This window comes from Tachypleus tridentatus, chromosome 9 (genome assembly GCF_004210375.1).
Source record: "Tachypleus tridentatus isolate NWPU-2018 chromosome 9, ASM421037v1, whole genome shotgun sequence".
Classification (NCBI taxonomy): Eukaryota; Metazoa; Arthropoda; class Merostomata; order Xiphosura; family Limulidae; genus Tachypleus; species Tachypleus tridentatus.
In genome coordinates, this window is record NC_134833.1 from 25,745,318 (window position 1) to 25,764,009 (window position 18,692).

General features: G+C 30.5%; 1 protein-coding gene across 3 annotated transcripts in view; it reads right to left on the bottom strand.

Annotated features, from left to right (window-relative positions):
* Nucleotides 1-17,498, bottom strand: part of LOC143224881 (signal transducer and activator of transcription 5A-like) — a 63,378-nt gene extending 45,880 nt beyond the window's left edge. For 2 of the 3 annotated variants that reach the window (XM_076453289.1, XM_076453291.1), the window contains exons 1-6: nucleotides 17,324-17,488; nucleotides 7,751-7,909; nucleotides 5,796-5,946; nucleotides 4,733-4,822; nucleotides 4,180-4,272; nucleotides 3,667-3,748 (exon numbers count right to left, since the gene is read on the bottom strand). In XM_076453289.1, the coding sequence (XP_076309404.1) occupies nucleotides 3,667-3,748; nucleotides 4,180-4,272; nucleotides 4,733-4,822; nucleotides 5,796-5,946; nucleotides 7,751-7,878 (544 nt within the window). In that variant the 5' untranslated portion in view covers nucleotides 7,879-7,909; nucleotides 17,324-17,488. Of the gene's footprint in view, nucleotides 1-3,666; nucleotides 3,749-4,179; nucleotides 4,273-4,732; nucleotides 4,823-5,795; nucleotides 5,947-7,750; nucleotides 7,910-17,323 lie in introns of all 3 variants that reach the window. The other variant, XM_076453290.1, reaches the window with a different exon arrangement.
* Between the last annotated feature and the right edge of the window lie 1,194 nt (nucleotides 17,499-18,692).

The window sequence follows — 18,692 nt, forward strand, 5'->3', positions numbered from 1 at the left end:
AAAACTATAAGCAAAAAAATCCCAAGTCTCTAACCAATTACTCACACCCAACCAGCCATTGACAAAAAAGGTAACTAATATGAACATAACAACACTGAATTTAGATTACAAAACACTAAAAGTCAATAGCTTCATTTTCTGATGTTCACTGGCCTTAGGTTATTCCCCATTTTAATAGGTATTCATCCCTGATAATGTAAAGTCTAATTCCAGACATTTTCTCATATTAACTTTTGTTTTCTTCACCCTTCATATTTTTGAATATCTCAAATATTGAAACAACAAGAAAGTAGGTCACAAAATGTAAATAGTATAAGAATAGCACCCTTTTAAGATACCAAAATAAGCTGAAGTGAGAGTTCAATCACAGGTTGACACTGACTGGTTAGCATCTAACCAACAAGAAAGTGTCACACACAGGTTGACACTGACTGGTTAGCATCTGAAAGTGTCACACACAGTCACACACAAAATAAGTGAAGTGAGAGTTCAATCACAGGTTGACACTGACTGGTTAGCATCTAACCAACAAGAAAGTGTCACACACAGGTTGACACTGACTGGTTAGCATCTAACCAACAAGAAAGTGTCACACACAGGTTGACACTGACTGGTTAGCATCTAACCAACAAGAAAGTGTCACACCAATATAAAGCCTATTAATTTACAGACAGCAATAACATTCACAACAGCAGTACTGCAAATCCAGCCATGGCATTCAGAACTTAAACACTACATTACAACCATGTTGAAATTACACTTTTGGATGGTCAAAGATATTCCATACAAAAAAAATCTATGATAAGGCTCTAGTTTTACAAAAACCTATATACAAGATTCTTCAGAGAGGATAAAAAACTGGCACTATTAATAACAGAAGTGCTTCACCATCAATAACTGAAAATTTTCAAGTGATATTTAGTAATTCATGGTATAATCTGTGTCAATAATACTGCTGAAAAACAAAATGTTATCATGAGGATAATAAGATACATATTTATACAAAGTCAATTCAACACACACAGAAACACAAGAAAAGCCAACACTTAAAAGAAGTAACCAACAGTTCAGATTCAGTATCAGACCAGTGAAATAATCAAATCTGTACATGTACTCTTTTACTAATAAACCCAAATTACTATTTTCTGGCAATAATCAACAGCTGAGAAGAGCAAGATATAAGCGAAGCATATGACGAATCAACACAAGCAGTGAAATGACACCTCGATGGCAGAGGCCAATAGAAAGTTCACAAGCATACCTTAATCTGTGCAAAATCTTGATACAAGCATTCTTATAGATGTAGGGGCTTGCATCAAAACTGAGAAAGTCAAAATGTGACCAAACAATCTGGCTTACATGTGGAAAGTAATACAAGACATGTGGTACAATATTCCACAACTGTATGTCGATAAAACTTTATAGCAGCATAAGAACAGATGTCATGTTACATTGGAAGCAAATGGTTCACATACAGGATACTTTATGCATTGAACAACTTGTGTCATGTTACATGTTAAGCAAATGGCTCAAGAGTATAGAATGATTTGTGCAATGTACAACTTATTTGCTTTTCTCTTTTAAGTAGTAAGAATGTTTTATACCATTAACAAAGTCACCATCCTTGTTGTTTGCGACTCCCATAAGTGTACCGCTTACGTATTTCCTCACTTACATCCAATACTGTGTGTGCATGCTCTGTATCTGGAATATGTACAACTAAAATAAGTAGCTACAATTTATAGCATCACCTACATATCACTACAATCACAACAGTCAGGTTCACAACACAGTTTTAAGCAAAAAGAACAATAATTATATGTAAATTTGAATGCCAAGTTTGAATATGATTTTTAAAAGATAATATACGTAAAACTATGACATTCTTACTTAGTTTTTAACCCCATCAGGAATTCACAATACCTTTCAAATACTTAGTCCCACTCTATAAGAAATTTAAAAATTTAAGTAAAAATTATACCTCTGACCAGTTCAAACAATTTTTAGATCAAAAATATCTTAGAAGTGATATTTGGTCATATCTTAACGTCTGTCTACTACAATTTACAAAGAACAATGAACATATTCACAAATTTAGGATCTTGCCCAGTCTGTAAATGACAAACTTCTCCATGTTTTTTTCAGTCAGAAAGGATAGGTTTTTATTTTCTAATATTAGAAATCTCTGTTCCACCCATCTCTAATGTCACAACACATGGTCTGAACAATAAATAGAGAAGCACAGTTCAAAAAGTAACAACAGGCAAAGCTCAAATGCCATTGGATAGAGCAGATTCTAAACTGTATACATCAACATGGTATGAATAGTGATTTGAATGGTTATTTATCCTCCAGGAATGAACAGAGGATTACAGTCAAAGTATAGAAATCTTTTAAGAATAGTTCACAGACATTAAAATTTCTTTTGTACTTCATTTTATCTTTTATAGATTCCTCAAAATGTTCATGTATTAATCTGTTTGTAAGCTACAGAAACTTTTACTTTTCTTCAAGAAGATATCAGGTGACCTCAGTTAGGTTTAGCAAATAAAGTAAGTGACGACAAAATATTCTGACAAATAAAATCCTTATTTACTGAATATAATTATTAAGACAGTGTTAAAATAATACACAAATAACTCACTGTTTACTGACAAAAAAAGAAAATTTAATCAGACACAAAATTAATCTTGACTGTTTGCAAAAAAATTTATTACCTAAGTTAACCAAGATAAATGTAATGCCATGGTAAAAGGTCAAATTTTGGACCACCAAAAAACCTGTCAGAATTTGCTTCTTTTTTTTTTTTAACTTATAACAGAAAGTTATTAATACTGCTAATGACAACATAAGTATCAAAATAAACATACTGAAACTGACTGGATATTTAAAATGAAACAATAACAAAAGAAATAATTTATTCTGAATGTCTTTCAAAAACAAAATTTTAAAAATTTCACAACAGATAAAATTAAGGAAAAATTGAACAATTTGATTTTTTAAAGCTGAAACTAGAAACTATGTAGTAAGTTTTTACTATGTTTTGTGCAGTTTGGTTAAAAATGTCCACCAAAAGAAAACTGAGAAGCACCTGAGAAAGAGTTGATGGTAATTTCACAAAAGAAAAACTTCATAGAAGAAAATATACTCAGTGACGTAAAACATACCTAAAGCCAAAACCTATACCTGATTGAGTAGTGCTCAAATATAAATGTGAATAGAACAATATGATCGACAGAACGTATGTGAAATTGAACCAAGAAAGTGACAAGTTTCAATATCCAGAGTTACAAAAAACATTTTATAAAAATTAAAGCATCACCTTAAAAATACAATCTAACAAAAGAAAACTTCACAGTACTCAAACACTAAGTCATTACATGCTAATTTGCATTCAAGATAAAATCACAGTTTCCTCTACTGTGGATAAGTATAGAAAGAGAGAGGGCCATAAATGCAGTTGATTCATGGATGTAAAACAGGTATCACATTACAGTCATCTAGCACCAAAAATACACTATCAATAGTTTATACCACTTGTATATATTAAACACACTACTAATATACAAAGTTGAAAGCAAAATCAGCAAATAAACAAAAAAGCAGCTTCAAAAGAAAAAAATTAGATAAAGTTTTTAAGTTCTTCAAACGTTAAATACAACTCACCTTGACGTTTAGCACTCTCCTGGTACTGTATCACAAACGATTCTTGTTCCTGCTGTATACGTCTTACTTCTTCTTCGGTTTCCTTTAGAAGACAGCAGCTCTATTAGTTGCTAAATCATTACACAATATTAGCTCAAAGTTGGATGACTTGTGCATTAGTCTTCACTATGCCATTACAGCAAATTCCCTAATTTATTAAATTGTGCCAAAAAATGTAAGTATAAAATTTATAAGCAAAAGGTACATGAGATAAATATTCTAATTTATCACAAACATATTACATAAAAACCCACTTTTTAAATTTTCAACACAGTGATGGTTATTTCTTCAGAAACACATGAAAACTTTAAGATGAAAAAAAAAGCCAAGTACAAAAAAAAATGGAAATGTTGGAGTACACAAACCAAACATATATTACACCCTCACCCTGAACAATATTACAAGTTGTTTATGTAACTTCCTATAGACTTACTATTTCAAGTGTAGTTAAGATCATACAGTAATCTAACACACCTGTGTTTTCTTTTTCAGCTTATCCAAATGCTGGCTGATTTCTTGGTGTACATGAGATGTGCTCAATATCTGGTTTGGCACGTGAACACACGGCTACAAGAAAAAGTTAACACATCACTCTTTGTATGCAACAGGTAAAACTTTGTAAAGATATACATTAAAATACTATTAAAAACTTTCTAACTTATCTTGATATAGGGACTGCTACAACATGTAACATGGAAGTTAGTTGGACAGTAAACAACTGATGATATCAGCTAAGTTGCAGTTGAGAATAACTTGAATGAGAGAAAGGAAAGTGCCATGACAACACAATAATACCAGAACAACACTATCTGAGTTACAAACATACCTTATAAGAGCTGAAGTTAATTCATTTCAGAAAACAAAAATTCTACAAATGAAATTGCTATCATATTGGTTTCAGAAAGAGAAACTATGAAATTTTAAAATTGAAAACTTTATTATTAAAATTGAGTCAAATAAAATCAATTAATTATACACATATGGGACTTGCATATACACATTTTGTAAAGTGAAATATAATACTCACATTCTCAGCTAACTGAATAGCATTGTGTTCAGCCTGTAAACAGTTTTTAATAACCTTCATCAGCTGTTGAGGGTTACTGCTGTAGTGGTCCTAAGAGAAATAATGTACTAAAAATTTCAAACAATTGACATTACTTGTATACAAAACCTTATAAAATATATACAGAAAGAAAAAAAAAATTTCAACATACTGAGGCAAATTATCATGGCCAGTTCCTCTTAAAAATATGTGTCACTATTGCTTTATAACTACAGAAACAACCTGACAGTTAAGATTCATGAGAAACCAAAAGAATTTTCAAAAGTTTCTTTTTCTTAATATTAATAAACTGATTATGTTCTAAATCAGTATATCTCAAAGTGTGGTACATGTACCACTGGTGGTACCATGTAGGAGCAGAAAATAATCAGGGATACCCACTTTAAAACCAAGCCCCGAGCCTAAAATCTTCTGATGTTCAGCCTTATCTTTGTCTTAAATTACCCAGCACTTAGCTGGATATCCCTGTCCTACTGTCTGGTCACAAACAGTTCCATCCTTTCCATTAAACAATCATTAATTTATTTCCAGGTGCATTTCCAAATTTGAATATAATGATCATTACTTTAAAATTACATTTAATGGAAAATATTAATAAAGTTTATTATGTGGCCATTTTCCTCCCTCAGACAGCAGTCGGGCACCAATAAAGCAAGTCACAAAAGCGGTACACAGATGCTCAAAGTCTGAAAAACACTGTGCTAAAAAATAGCTAAATACACTGCATGAGTACTTTCCAGACAGATAAATAAAAACTAAAGACTGAAAGACACAAATGTTTTATTGAATAAATTTATCTACTTTGAGAGAAAATCATAAACATTCAAGTAAATGAGCTTTAATTACAAAGTAAAAGAATTTATATTCCTTAAAACAAATTTAATTTTAAAACACAATCACTTAAACTTGTAAAAACTTGAATTCACCAATTCCAAATTCCACTTAAAACAAATCACCAGTACATCAAAGTTCTTCAAATAAAATGTATTACATGAAACAAAATCCAATATTTATTACATCTTACTCTGAAATAAACAGCAGCTTCATCAAGCTTAAGTTTCATTACAAAATTTAAGTCATCGGAACTAGCTTTATTCTCCAACTCTTGAATTAATGAGACAGCTAACCTAGCTGCATAATTTTCATGGTTAGGGTTATCTGGATCTAGTTCACTCCTAAAAATGAAAAAAAAACAAATTTTAACATGATCTGCATGTATAGTTTATCTGTAAATACTTCGGTTTGTGTCAAATAAAGTATTTATTAATATTAAACCTTCTTGTTATAAGTCTTCATTGGATTTCTCTGCTTGGCAGTATAAAACAATATTTTGTTCACAGAACAAAATTCACCATTAGCAACTACCTGAAAAGCAATTACAATACAGAAGAAGCCCATAATACTACACTTAGACATTCTTTAACCATGTGAGGGTCCACTGAGCTTTATTAATGAATCTTTCCACTGCCTGACAGAAGAATGGTAATTTCAAAAACAAAACTTATACCTAAAAATGTATAAAAAACTTTACAATACAACATTACATAAAAGTACTGATTAAACTAAAAATACACAATATGTCCAGTGTTGTTTTTTTATTCCAGTTATTTAAAGTTGTAAATTTAAAAGAGAAATCTGTACCTTTGAACATCATACACAAGAGAATATTACTTTGAGGCAGAAAAACAAAAATGTTTAAGGAGGTCTGGAGAACAAATTATGCTTCACAATTCAAGTTTCATCAAACACTTTCTACACTGAATTAATTAGACACACACACACACACAAGCATACATATGTGTATATATATTAATTTTAATAAATAATCTAAGATGCCACATAAGTGAGAAGTAAAGAATTCAAAAATGACTAGTTCAATATAAATAGGAACTTATGTGGTTTATTATTGAAGTCCATATAATATAGTACCATCTGGTCATAAGTTCATATCTTATAAAAAACACTATGTGCAATGCATTTTTTTAAATGTAGTACATTGTTGATGTTGCAAGTAGCATCTTACCAGGAGTTCATATGTGAAAAAGAGTTTCCAAAGACTTACACAGTTATAAAACATCATTATCTCATGTATAACAGATTTCTATCATATATCTATTTTATATTAATGTTTAAGCTATATTTATATTTAAAAAAATATATATAACTTATAGTTAACTCTGTACTGTAACATCTCTGTCTATTCACTAAAATTGTAGATTATTCTCAAGTGTAAGAATGAACAATACATGCTTGTACGTAAACACAAGTGAATCGACTACATTGCACTGCCTAAGCTGAAACTTCATAAAAAACTTGTCACACCAATAAAAGTAACCAACATGCCAAAAGACAGAATGTATTATTGGTTTGCTACAGTTGATAAACTATAAATCTTTGAGGCTATAACATTAATCAGTACTTACTAATTAGGAACTTTAGATATTGGATCAGGGATGTTTATAGATTGCGAACATAAGAAACCATTTAATGTCAACAGATTCACATTAGACATTAGTAATTTTCTGAAAACATTACATAGCTTCAATGATGGAATTTAACTCGGCACGTGGCTCACGAAGAAAGAAGAATACAGAGCTAGCTAGCTCCCTGTTAAGTGAATTTCACCTACATCAACTCGAAATTAACTGACTCATTGTGAGCCCTCAATAAGACATCAAGAAAGTTTCAGACCAGGTACAAGACTCAACACTGTTTGCAAGTTTGTACAACTTTTGCACATAAATCATTATGTGTAATAACCATCATTATAAACTGTATTTCTCTTTGTATATTATATTTGTATTAAAAACACAACAACTGTGTGTATATAAATCTTATTGGCAAGTGCCATACACTGGATACATACTGACATTTACTTAACTTCTAAATTTGAATAACTTTGAAAAATGAAATACAATATGAACAAACATACATACTACACCCTTCCTTATATTAAACTAAAAAAAATTGCAGTCACACCATGGTATGTCCTCTATCCATTGTGCCAAAACAAATCGAACCTCCAAAGGAAAGTGATCTCCGTATACATTCTGTACTTGTTTCAAAGCTTCTCCTTGTAATTGTTGCAGCTTGGCCCACTGAGCCATTCCACTCTTCTTTCTGATTCCTTCTTAACACCTATGTAATGAAAAAAATAAACATCACAACACAAATAAATACAGTATTTCTTCATAAACGTTTAACTATGAAGTTAACAAATCTTTCTCTGACCAATGATACACAAATAAAAAAAAAATTAGATCTTAAGGTACTATAATAAAGATTGAAAATTAAGTTCACACTATCATGGTAACAACTTAAATATCTCCAAAACGGGTATACATGTAAACATACTTCTCCTTATAATACTGACAACAGATAAACCAATATTTAAAATGTTTCAACCACACCATTATTGTTTCACCAGTATGCAACATAACTTTTTAAAACATAGCAAGAATTTCAATATGATTTGAAATTAATATAGTCCTTATGAACTTGGAGCCCAACGTCAGCAGTTTAGTCCTCTTTATAAGGATCTGAGGCAACTGTATATTAGAAAATTACCTATTAGCAGGTTTCTAAACTAATATTCAGAAGGTACAATAAAATAATTATATTTAGCAAATAATTTCCTTAATTAAAATATGAATAATATATCACCAACAGTTTCAAACACTGAACAGTGATTATTAATGAAATGTGTACGTGAGATAGTATGCAAAATAAATAAATATTGTGAAAAGTAATTCATTTTAACTACGATTTGAGCCCAGAAATCCTGGTTCTTAACCCTTTCTAGACTGAAGAAGTGTTACTAATATCTCGCAGAGAAAATACCTAAGTAAACTTCACAAAACAGAGTAAAAACTTACTAAAACAATATTTAGCTTTTAAAAAAAATCATTTAACATCATCTAATTTTCCTCATCATTGTCTATGTTGTGAATTCCAAAAACTTTGCTGTAAAACATTAGTGTTTTTTTAATTTTGACATCTGTTATGTAGATTTGCACTCTATGCCTAAAAGGTGCTCAATGAATCAGATTTTCTGGTTATTCAACTGTATATTAAAAACCTAAAAAATTTTGTTTAATATCCTCCATGTGCAAAATTTAAAAGGCTTAGCAACCTACATCCAGTAACCAAGTACAATGGTCATAGTGAGAAGAGATAATTGTTTGCTTTACTTCTTGATTTACTGTTCTACATTTTAAGAAAAATAAGTTTACTAATTTATTTCTAAATAGTAATAAGAAATATACATATATAAATATAATAACTGAAATGTGACTGTATATTACAAAATACTATAGTCTGCTAAAACACAGCCAAGACAGGGAAGACTAAAGGTTAGCTTTATTTTACTGGGTACATGCGTGCACATGCACCACATCAATGTGTTATGTACTGTTGGCTAGACATATGACTGTAAGGTCAATATAATACAATATAATACATTTACATGTAAATACATAGCACTATGAGACTAAACATTTGTATTTTCATGTTATAACATGTAGCCATTCTAGCACAAAAAAAAAGCATAATTTATATTTATTTTATAATGTTTTATATTTACAAGGTTGGTCAAGTAACAGACCCTGCATAGTTAAGAGTAAAGAAAATAATAAAATATGAAGTCTTACTGAAAACAAATATTTTAAATATACTTACAAGGTTTCAGAGGTTATACAAATAATATTTGAGATTTTTGGGATGAAGAATAGTTGTTTTAACCTCAGCATGAAATCACTTTGTACTCAAATTAATGACAAAACAGTCTCCATAATCACTTTGTACTCAAATTAATGACAAAACAGTCTCCATAATCACTTTGTACTCAAATTAATGACAAAACAGTCTCCATAATCACTTTGTACTCAAATTAATGACAAAACAGTCTCCATAATCACTTTGTACTCAAATTAATGACAAAACAGTCTCCATAATCACTTTGTACTCAAATTAATGACAAAACAGTCTCCATAATCACTTTGTACTCAAATTAATAACAAAACAGTCTCCATAATCACTTTGTACTCAAATTAATAACAAAACAGTCTCCATAATCACTTTGTACTCAAATTAATGACAAAACAGTCTCCATTTTCTCAAACAAATCTTCAGTAAAAATTTTCATGAAAAAATCCTATTTTTTGTGTACAAAAACTTGTAATCTTTACTAAAAGTTGACCAAATTTTGTGAAGATACACATGCTGTATCAACAGTTACAGTGCAAATGCTTAACGTGTGCAAGTGTATATAAACTTATGTGCATTATACCTAGCTTAGAGCAAAAGTGTTAATATGATAAAATGTGTATGGTAAGACAGTAATTTGATGATTAATTTTTAAAATTTTTAACTACTACATAATAAATAATCAAATCTCATTGAAATTCCATAGGTTATTTACACATGACAGTAAATTAATAAATATATCACAGGGTAGGTTTCTTTCGTTCCAGAAACTTGAATGAAATAGCTATTTCTAGCCATGTTTCCACAGAAACAGCTCCAAATGCATATCTCTCTATTGTAATGATTAATTTTTAACACTTTTAACTACTACATAAATAATCAAATCTGATTGAAATTCCTTAAGTTATTTACACATTCCAGTGAATTAACAAATATATCATGTTCCAAAATCATGATCCAAGCATAAACTAATGAAAAAAACTAAGCTATAATAAAATAGTATCTAATCTGAAGAATTTTTATATCATCATAATCACTGAAAGATAAAGCTTCAAGAATAAAATTCAATTTTCCTACCCAGAAATACCTCCTTTTTGATATCAAGTGTACTGAAGAGACTTCAATTCAACACACCCCATTTTACATGCTTGAGTGAAACATTTTACTAAGCCTACTTCATATTGTTCCACAAAAAAAAAATTTTTTCCCATAATAATTCACATGAAAAATAATATGATAAAACAAGCTTTTAAAAACAAAATCAGAGTTGTAAAGATTTTCATAAACACATTTTCTTCTGGCAATGTATGACAAAGCTAAGCTTTTATCATTTTGTTTCAATCTATTTAAATTTCTGCTAAACTGGAAGCTACACTGGAAAAAATGGTTGAAAAGACAAAAAAGGCCTTTCATTATGTGTGTGGTAAACTTACTTATGACTTCTCAAAAGCAAGACACAGGAAGTGACATCACACCAGCACACTCTGAGGTTAAGAAACTGGTGACCTAAAATTTATCAAACCACACTTGTATTCAAGCTACAAGATAAAATTAGCACTATTCTGTAGAAAACTATTATGATCTTTTTCCAAGGTAGTAATGAGTGCCGTATTATAATCAGAAAAAAAAATCTATGAAATCAACAAACACTAATGTTTCCTATCAAATCAAACAAAAACCAGAATTTTTGATGTATGCTTTTATGTTTTGTGTTGAAGGTTCTCTACAATGTTTAGTTTATTTTTCTGTGTTGAAGGTTTTCTACAATGTTTATGTTTATTTATTTTACTGTGTTGAAGGTTTTCTACAATATTTTATTTCACTGTGTTGAAGGTTTTCTACAATGTTTATTTATTTTACTGTGTTGAAGGTTTTCTTCAATGTTTATTTATTTTAGTGTTGAAGGTTTTCTACAATGTTTAGTTTATTTTACTGTGTTGAAGGTTTTCTACAATATTTTATTTCACTGTGTTGAAGGTTTTCTACAATGTTTATTTATTTTACTGTGTTGAAGGTTTTCTTCAATGTTTATTTATTTTAGTGTTGAAGGTTTTCTACAATGTTTATTTTATTTTACTGTGTTGAAGGTTTTCTACAATATTTTATTTCACTGTGTTGAAGGTTTTTACAATGTTTTTTATTTTACTGTTGAAGGTTTTCTACAATGTTTATTTTATTTTAGTGTTGAAGGTTTTCTACAATGTTTATTTTATTTTATTGTGTTGAAGGTTTTCTACAATGATTATTTTATTTTACTGTTTTGAAGGTTTTCTGCAATATTTATTTTATTTTACTGTGTTGAAGATTTTCTACAATATTTTATTTCACTGTGTTGAAGGTTTTCTACAATGTTTATTTCAGCGAGCTCTTTCACATACATTTATATGTTAAATATGCACCAGGTAGGATCAGAGCATACGAAGTGAATAAGCAGCTTCTTGTAGATGCACAGATAGTCCTTTTTTTATATATTTCTAGTGAGTTCAAAATGTGAAAATGCACATTAAAAATAATAAAAATTGTCAAATTGGATTTGAATGCTGCTATCTATTAAATATTGCTTTTCAATATTAGATCAAACCTATAGAAATACTGAATATAGGTTTAAAGAAGTTATAATTTCATTGTGTAGGTCACTGGTTAGGCCACCTTTGGAGTACTGTGTTCGGTCTCATACTTCTTACCTTATGAAGAACACTGTATTGTTGAAAATGGTTCAAACGAGGGCTATTAAAACAGTGCCTGGGATAGAAAGGTTGTCATACAAGGTGAGACTAAGATCTACTGATGTTGTAGAGATGATAAATTTAACAGAATGTTTGATAGCTCTATGAATTTTAAAAAACTGAGCTAAACAGCAAACTATATGTTCTGTATTATATAATTCAAAAACCTTTATATATAAAGTTTGTTCAAATCCAACCAACAGCATGTCAAAAGGTTAAGAACTGTAACTGTAAGCATAAGCAAACAGTATATTACCTTGACAACAGCATGCATTAAGCCACGACAGATACTATTTGTCGACCATGAAAACAAAACCTCTCCTTTAATAGATAAATATTTAAAGTTCTTACTTGATTTTAAACATCTGCTTGTCAACAGTTTTCATTTGACTTATCAATATAATTAAATTCATGCATGTTTTAACCCTTTCACAACAGGTGCTCCTTTAAATATTTTCCAACAAAAGTCAGTGTTATATTCAAATTTTAATTAAACCCCTTCACTATCTATGTATGTGACTGAAATTAATATCACAGTGTATGTTATCAAAGTTTTAAATCCATTATTTCAAAATAAACCTCTAAAAATCACTTAAAACTTTAAATGTATTGTCATGCGACCATCAAGCAACGAAAAATTCTCTACCTTGGCTTTCTGCATCTTAAATAATACAAGAGTAGCTGAGTAGAGGCATGTCTAAACAATAAGATGCTTAAATAACCATCTGACTCGCACATTTCAAAGTTCTCTGAATAGTCACAGTTGAAACACGTAACAATTTTTTTTCAGCCTCTAACAGGTGCCACGACCCTGAAGGTAAATGTTACATACCCATGTATATAGCCACTAGAAAGAGCCCATTTTAAACTATAATCTAACAATAGAATACATCAAACTGACTGTAGTGCCGTTGGTCGCTTAACTAATTATAGCACTTATGGTTGTTTCTTACCTAAATATGTTACAGAAAAGAAATACTATTTTTTGTATGTAGGTCTAACTATTATATTTCAGTTAATTATGCATTAGTTGTTTTAAAATGCATACATAAAAAAATTAAACATTTTTTTAAATATACATCTTACTTCATGTCCATTCTCAAGGCTTACAATATTACTTGCTGAATGAAAATTTTGCATACTAGTTGCACATATCCCAAAGTACTTTTGACTTGTGTTGAGATGAATAATAAGTGTCAAGAAAACAAAAAATTAACTTACGTGATAAGGAAAAGACCTGAAATTATTAACAATGAAAAGAAAATCTTTAAAGATATTCAACAAGATATTTCTTACTTTTAGTCATTGCATTGTATGTTTATGATAATAGTTAGAGAAATGGTATGGAAAATTAAATATGTATAAACATTTAACTTTAAAACCTTTTGAGTTTCATTTGGAAGGTTCTAATGGTTATACAAATGAAATAAAAACTATATGAAAAAAAGAAAAGTATTTTTATACTTAAAAGGAAATATCACCTTGCTTTCAAACTGTTTATAGTCTGAGTGCAAATAACTACTACAGATTATAAGACAATGTAATTCTTTGTATATAAGATACTTATAAGCTTTAACAAAATCCAACCAATTTTTGTGAGCAAAATACAAAGTTACCACATTTTTGTTGTATAATTTGTTTTTTGTTTTTGTGTTTTGCACATAGCTACACAAGGGCTATCAGTACCAGCTTTCCCTAATTTAGCAGTGTAAGACTATAGGGAAGGCAAGGCAGTCATCAGCACTCACAGCCAACTCTTGGGCTACTCTTTTACTAACAAATAGTGGAATTGACCATCACATCATAATGCCCCCATGGCTGAAAGGGTGAGCATGTTTGGTTTGACGAAGATTCGAACCCGTGATCCTCAGATTATGAGTTGAGCAACCTAACAACCTGGGCATGTCAGACCTTTTTTTGTATAAATATTCTTCCCTCGTCAAGTGGATAATAATCATTGGAAGGCTTACACTAAAACATTTTTTAATAATACTACATTTTATCTTGCCTTGACACAAGTTTCACACAGTGTCTCATGTTACCAGGTAAATCACTAAATTGTATATTGAGCCATTAATTCTGTTAGTATTGTTTAAACAAGATAATGTGGAGCAATAGATCAGTTTACATATATGATTATTAATTGTGTTTCATTAATCATTAAATACACAATTCAAACTGCAGTCTAAATCTACTAATTTTTAACTGTGGAACCTAACAATTTATAAATTTTTGCTGCTTATCAGTATTTAAAAATCAACAACACCCACTAATTTGAAGAGATGAAAATGAGAGTGAATATCAATGGAGTTTGAAATTTGCTTCAATACTGTACACTTTTAAGTGTTATATTTCCAAGGTAAAATAATGTAAATATTACTGATGCTAAACGAATTCACCTGATGAATTACTTTCATTATAAATATTTATGATAAACCAACAATTTCACAACCACATAAACTGGAAGTACTGTCATTACTTAAAATTTATTACATATTGATATTATTAGAGTAGGAAGTCCTAGAGAATCATAGTTTCCAGTCATGCAAGTATAAAATTGTAGTTTTGAATATATAATGCTCTCATAAATAAAATGTGAATAACTGTACATCAAATAGAAAACACCTTTAGTGATATGTGCTGAGTTGGCATGATTTATTTTAAAACAACAGTACTCACACAAGTGAGTGAATGTTAAAACTGAAATAGGTGTATCGGCCCAAACTGGTTTGGGCAATAAGGGCTAGTAATACATCAGATGTTATCTCTCTTCACGCTATACTTTGATCCGACTGGTGTCATTGGATCAAGAAGCATTTACTGTCCTAAAACTTGTATACAAAACTTTAAAACCTTTTAAAATTCTATTTATCCACTAAATTGAATGAAACAAGGGTATACAATAAACTTGGTATTGCAGACTACATAATGAATCAATTGATACATGGTTACATCTGCTCAACTTGAATTAACAGCATGTCAAAAAATGATGGATGGGGATTATCAACAGCCTACTGTTTACCCAGGCAACATGTTACTTTATGTCATGTTGACAGTCACAGTCATAAGCAGACCAAATTGTCCTGACAACAGTTTGCTCTGTCATATCATTGGATGTGGCTATAGTGAAAGAATGTGCACAACAATTGTCACTGACAAAAGTGATTGAGCAATAGCAGTTTAAATAAGAGCATGATTTATGTATATACATGTTTAATAATAAGAAATCATAACTCTAACTTATAGATTTGTGCAATCAATATCCGTATTAATTGTAAATGAAGTACCTCATAAAACTGAATACAGGCTTTAACCTTAACACATTCTATGTGTTATTGTGAATAATTATATAAACAGCTTTAATGAAGCAAGGATAGCACAGCCTTAAAAGTAGTTTTTCACCTGTACTTTAAGAATTAATATAATTATCATCAATCTACTATCCATCCATTTCACGCAATGAAAGTAATATTAAATAGCAGATAAAATATTGGAAAATAATGGTACAAAAATGTTCTGGCATTTCTATATATTGAAAGTTATACATTTTTTAATCAATAACTATTCTATAAATAAGCCACCTTTGCTACTAATCTACCTTAAATAACATCATTGTACATTCACATTTATTACAAATTTTGTTGAAAATTCATGGCCAAACACATATTTCCTTAGCATTTGTACTATGATCATACCTTGAACTTAATGATACGATTTATGAATTATATAATAGCATGATGTAGAATGGGTGTGGTTTACTCCTCATATGTTCCTGTCAATCACTATTCCACATTTTCAACCAATGTTATTACAAAATCTCTCCTTTACTTTAATAAATACACAGGTAAATTCATATTTCATTTCTAACATTTGGTTGTTGCAAATGTTCATGTCATTTATCCATATAACATGTGTCTAACTGTGCGAGTTTCCTATTGATCAATTTTATTGGGACTACATTTTATCTTCCCCTGACATGGGTGTCACATAGTATCAGATTACCAGGTAAAGCAATAAATTACATTTTGTTAACACTGTTCCAATTGGATGGCAGGTCCAATTTTTATTTCATTAATTATGAACTAAATAACACTATGTAACACAAATTTTGTTCCTGGATAGTATGCGTTATTTCTTAATTGCTTATGTTGTAAAAGTACAGAAAATGGCCATTATTCCCTTCAAACTTTGCTTTTGTGATCTGGATAATGAAATTTAAAAATTAACCTATTTTCTATGTAAAAATGGGCACATTTGCATTTACATATGTTCTGAATAAAACAACATATGAATCAAGATTTACATGTATTTATACTAAAGTTATACAAAAATAAACAAAAATGTTCAGAAGTGAGTAGTTTTTCAACATTTGCAACTTTAATGTAAATCACTTTCACGTATCAGTCCCCAAATATTGTCTTCAATCATGTTTTCATTATAAGCTCCCAGGTCACCAAAGCAAAGTTTCAAGAGAAAAATAGGTCTTTTCCATTTATTTTAGGCATAAGCAATTGGGAAATAACACTTTCTGCCCAGGAACAAGAAAAAGTAAAATTTTGTTACATAGTGTAATTGAACAATTTTCTACTTTATGTCGGTTGAATACAATGGTCTGTGATTTTTTTTTATTTTCATTATCTAAAAACACTAAAATTCCTTAAGTGCAGCACTGTTATTGCTCGAGTGTAGCAGACGTAATGTGGTTATCATATTACCACATATTCTCATCTGCTTTCACTCATAGATTCGTAATGGTAGTTAAGATCTAGTCAGATGAGTTTTGAAAAAATAAAAACACACATATACAACGAAAGAGGTTGGAGATTATGACTAACACAGCCATTGGTTATGCTTTAAATCTGGATCATATAATATTAGAACGGGTGATGCACCAAAGTGTGACTTGTACTTTATAAGGCGAATTTGCTGTGTGATGGATTGGAGTATCGCTACATCAAGGACACTGAAGTTCCAGTCCTAGCTCCTTCACGTAACTGAGCCCAGTTAAGCCTGATTTAAACATTAGCAATAAGGGTTCGAGTTATCCTTTCTTTACATTACAAAACCTTTCCGAGGTAGTATATATCACGGCAACATATGTTTAGAAAGTATTGTTTCTTACCTTATAATGCAGTTACTGTTTACAGATGCTGAACTAGTTGTTATGATATGTCGTCAAGAAATAAACCTTCAACAGTTTTCCTCGAACAATTTTCCAACATTTCATTCCCAGAAATTTAGCCTTCTTCAAAGGTGACTTACTGCATCATCACATGATCAAACAAGTAGCGACACCTATTGCGTAATATAAACTTTATTGTCAAGATTGGTGAGCTTTCTTCTTAGTGAAGATATTGATAATCTAAGAAGTATACAGTTGACATGAAATCAGATTTACTGACTGTTTGATATCTCAGCTATATTAATTTCTCAAGAAGAATATCAATCATTTGATCTCACACACGTTCAATATATTAAAATTAAATTTATAAGTGTAATTAAGAGCAAGTGTGATATTTTTCCTCCGTAATATTAATTTCCCATGACATAAAATTAAAATTCAATAGACATATGTGTGTTTGTCACATATGTAATGGCCAAGCGCGTAAGGCGCGCGACTCGTAATCCGAGGGTCGCGGGTTTAAACATGCTTTCCCGTTATAATGACATAAAATTATGAACTTCTTGTCTTACACTGCTAAATTAGGGACGGCTAGCACAGATAGCCCTAGAGTAGCTTTGTGCGAAAATCCAAAAAAACAAACCAAACCACATATGTAATTCACAAAACAAAATACTTGATCATCAGTGAAGTAAGGAAGAATATTTCTTTGTTTTATTGAATTTCGCGCAAAACTACACGAGGGCTATCTGCGCTAGCCGTCCATAATTTAGCAGTGTAAGACTAGAGGAAAGGTAGCTAGTCATTACCACTCACCACCAACTCTTAGGCTACTCTTTTACCAACGAATAGTGGGTTTGACTGTCACATTATAACGCCCCCATGACTGACATGGCGAGCATGATCGGTGCGACAGAGATTCGAACCCGCAATCCTCGGATTACGAGTCGAACGCCTTAACCCACCTGGCCACAGAATAATGTTAACATTTCGAAAATTTATTTGTTTGAAGTTAGGTACAAAGTTACACAATGAGTTATCTGTGCTCTGTCCAACACGAATACCGAAACCGGACTTCTACACGAGTATGTGTGTATATGAATATTGTAGTAGCGTTGTTGTTTCGTGGGCGAGTTACTTTAATTTACCGAATATAATTAATACAACGCCCATTTAACGATAATAAATAACTTTACTTCCTCCTTTACCATTTACGTATAATACACATACTCACACATATTTTTGTATCAGGTTTGTCCATGGGACTTTAAAATCTAAGAATTGGGTAGTTTATCGCGAGTTATATTTTTCAGAGTTGTAATTAATTTGTTAGCTAGATGTAGCTTCAGATTGTAAATGATAACGTTAA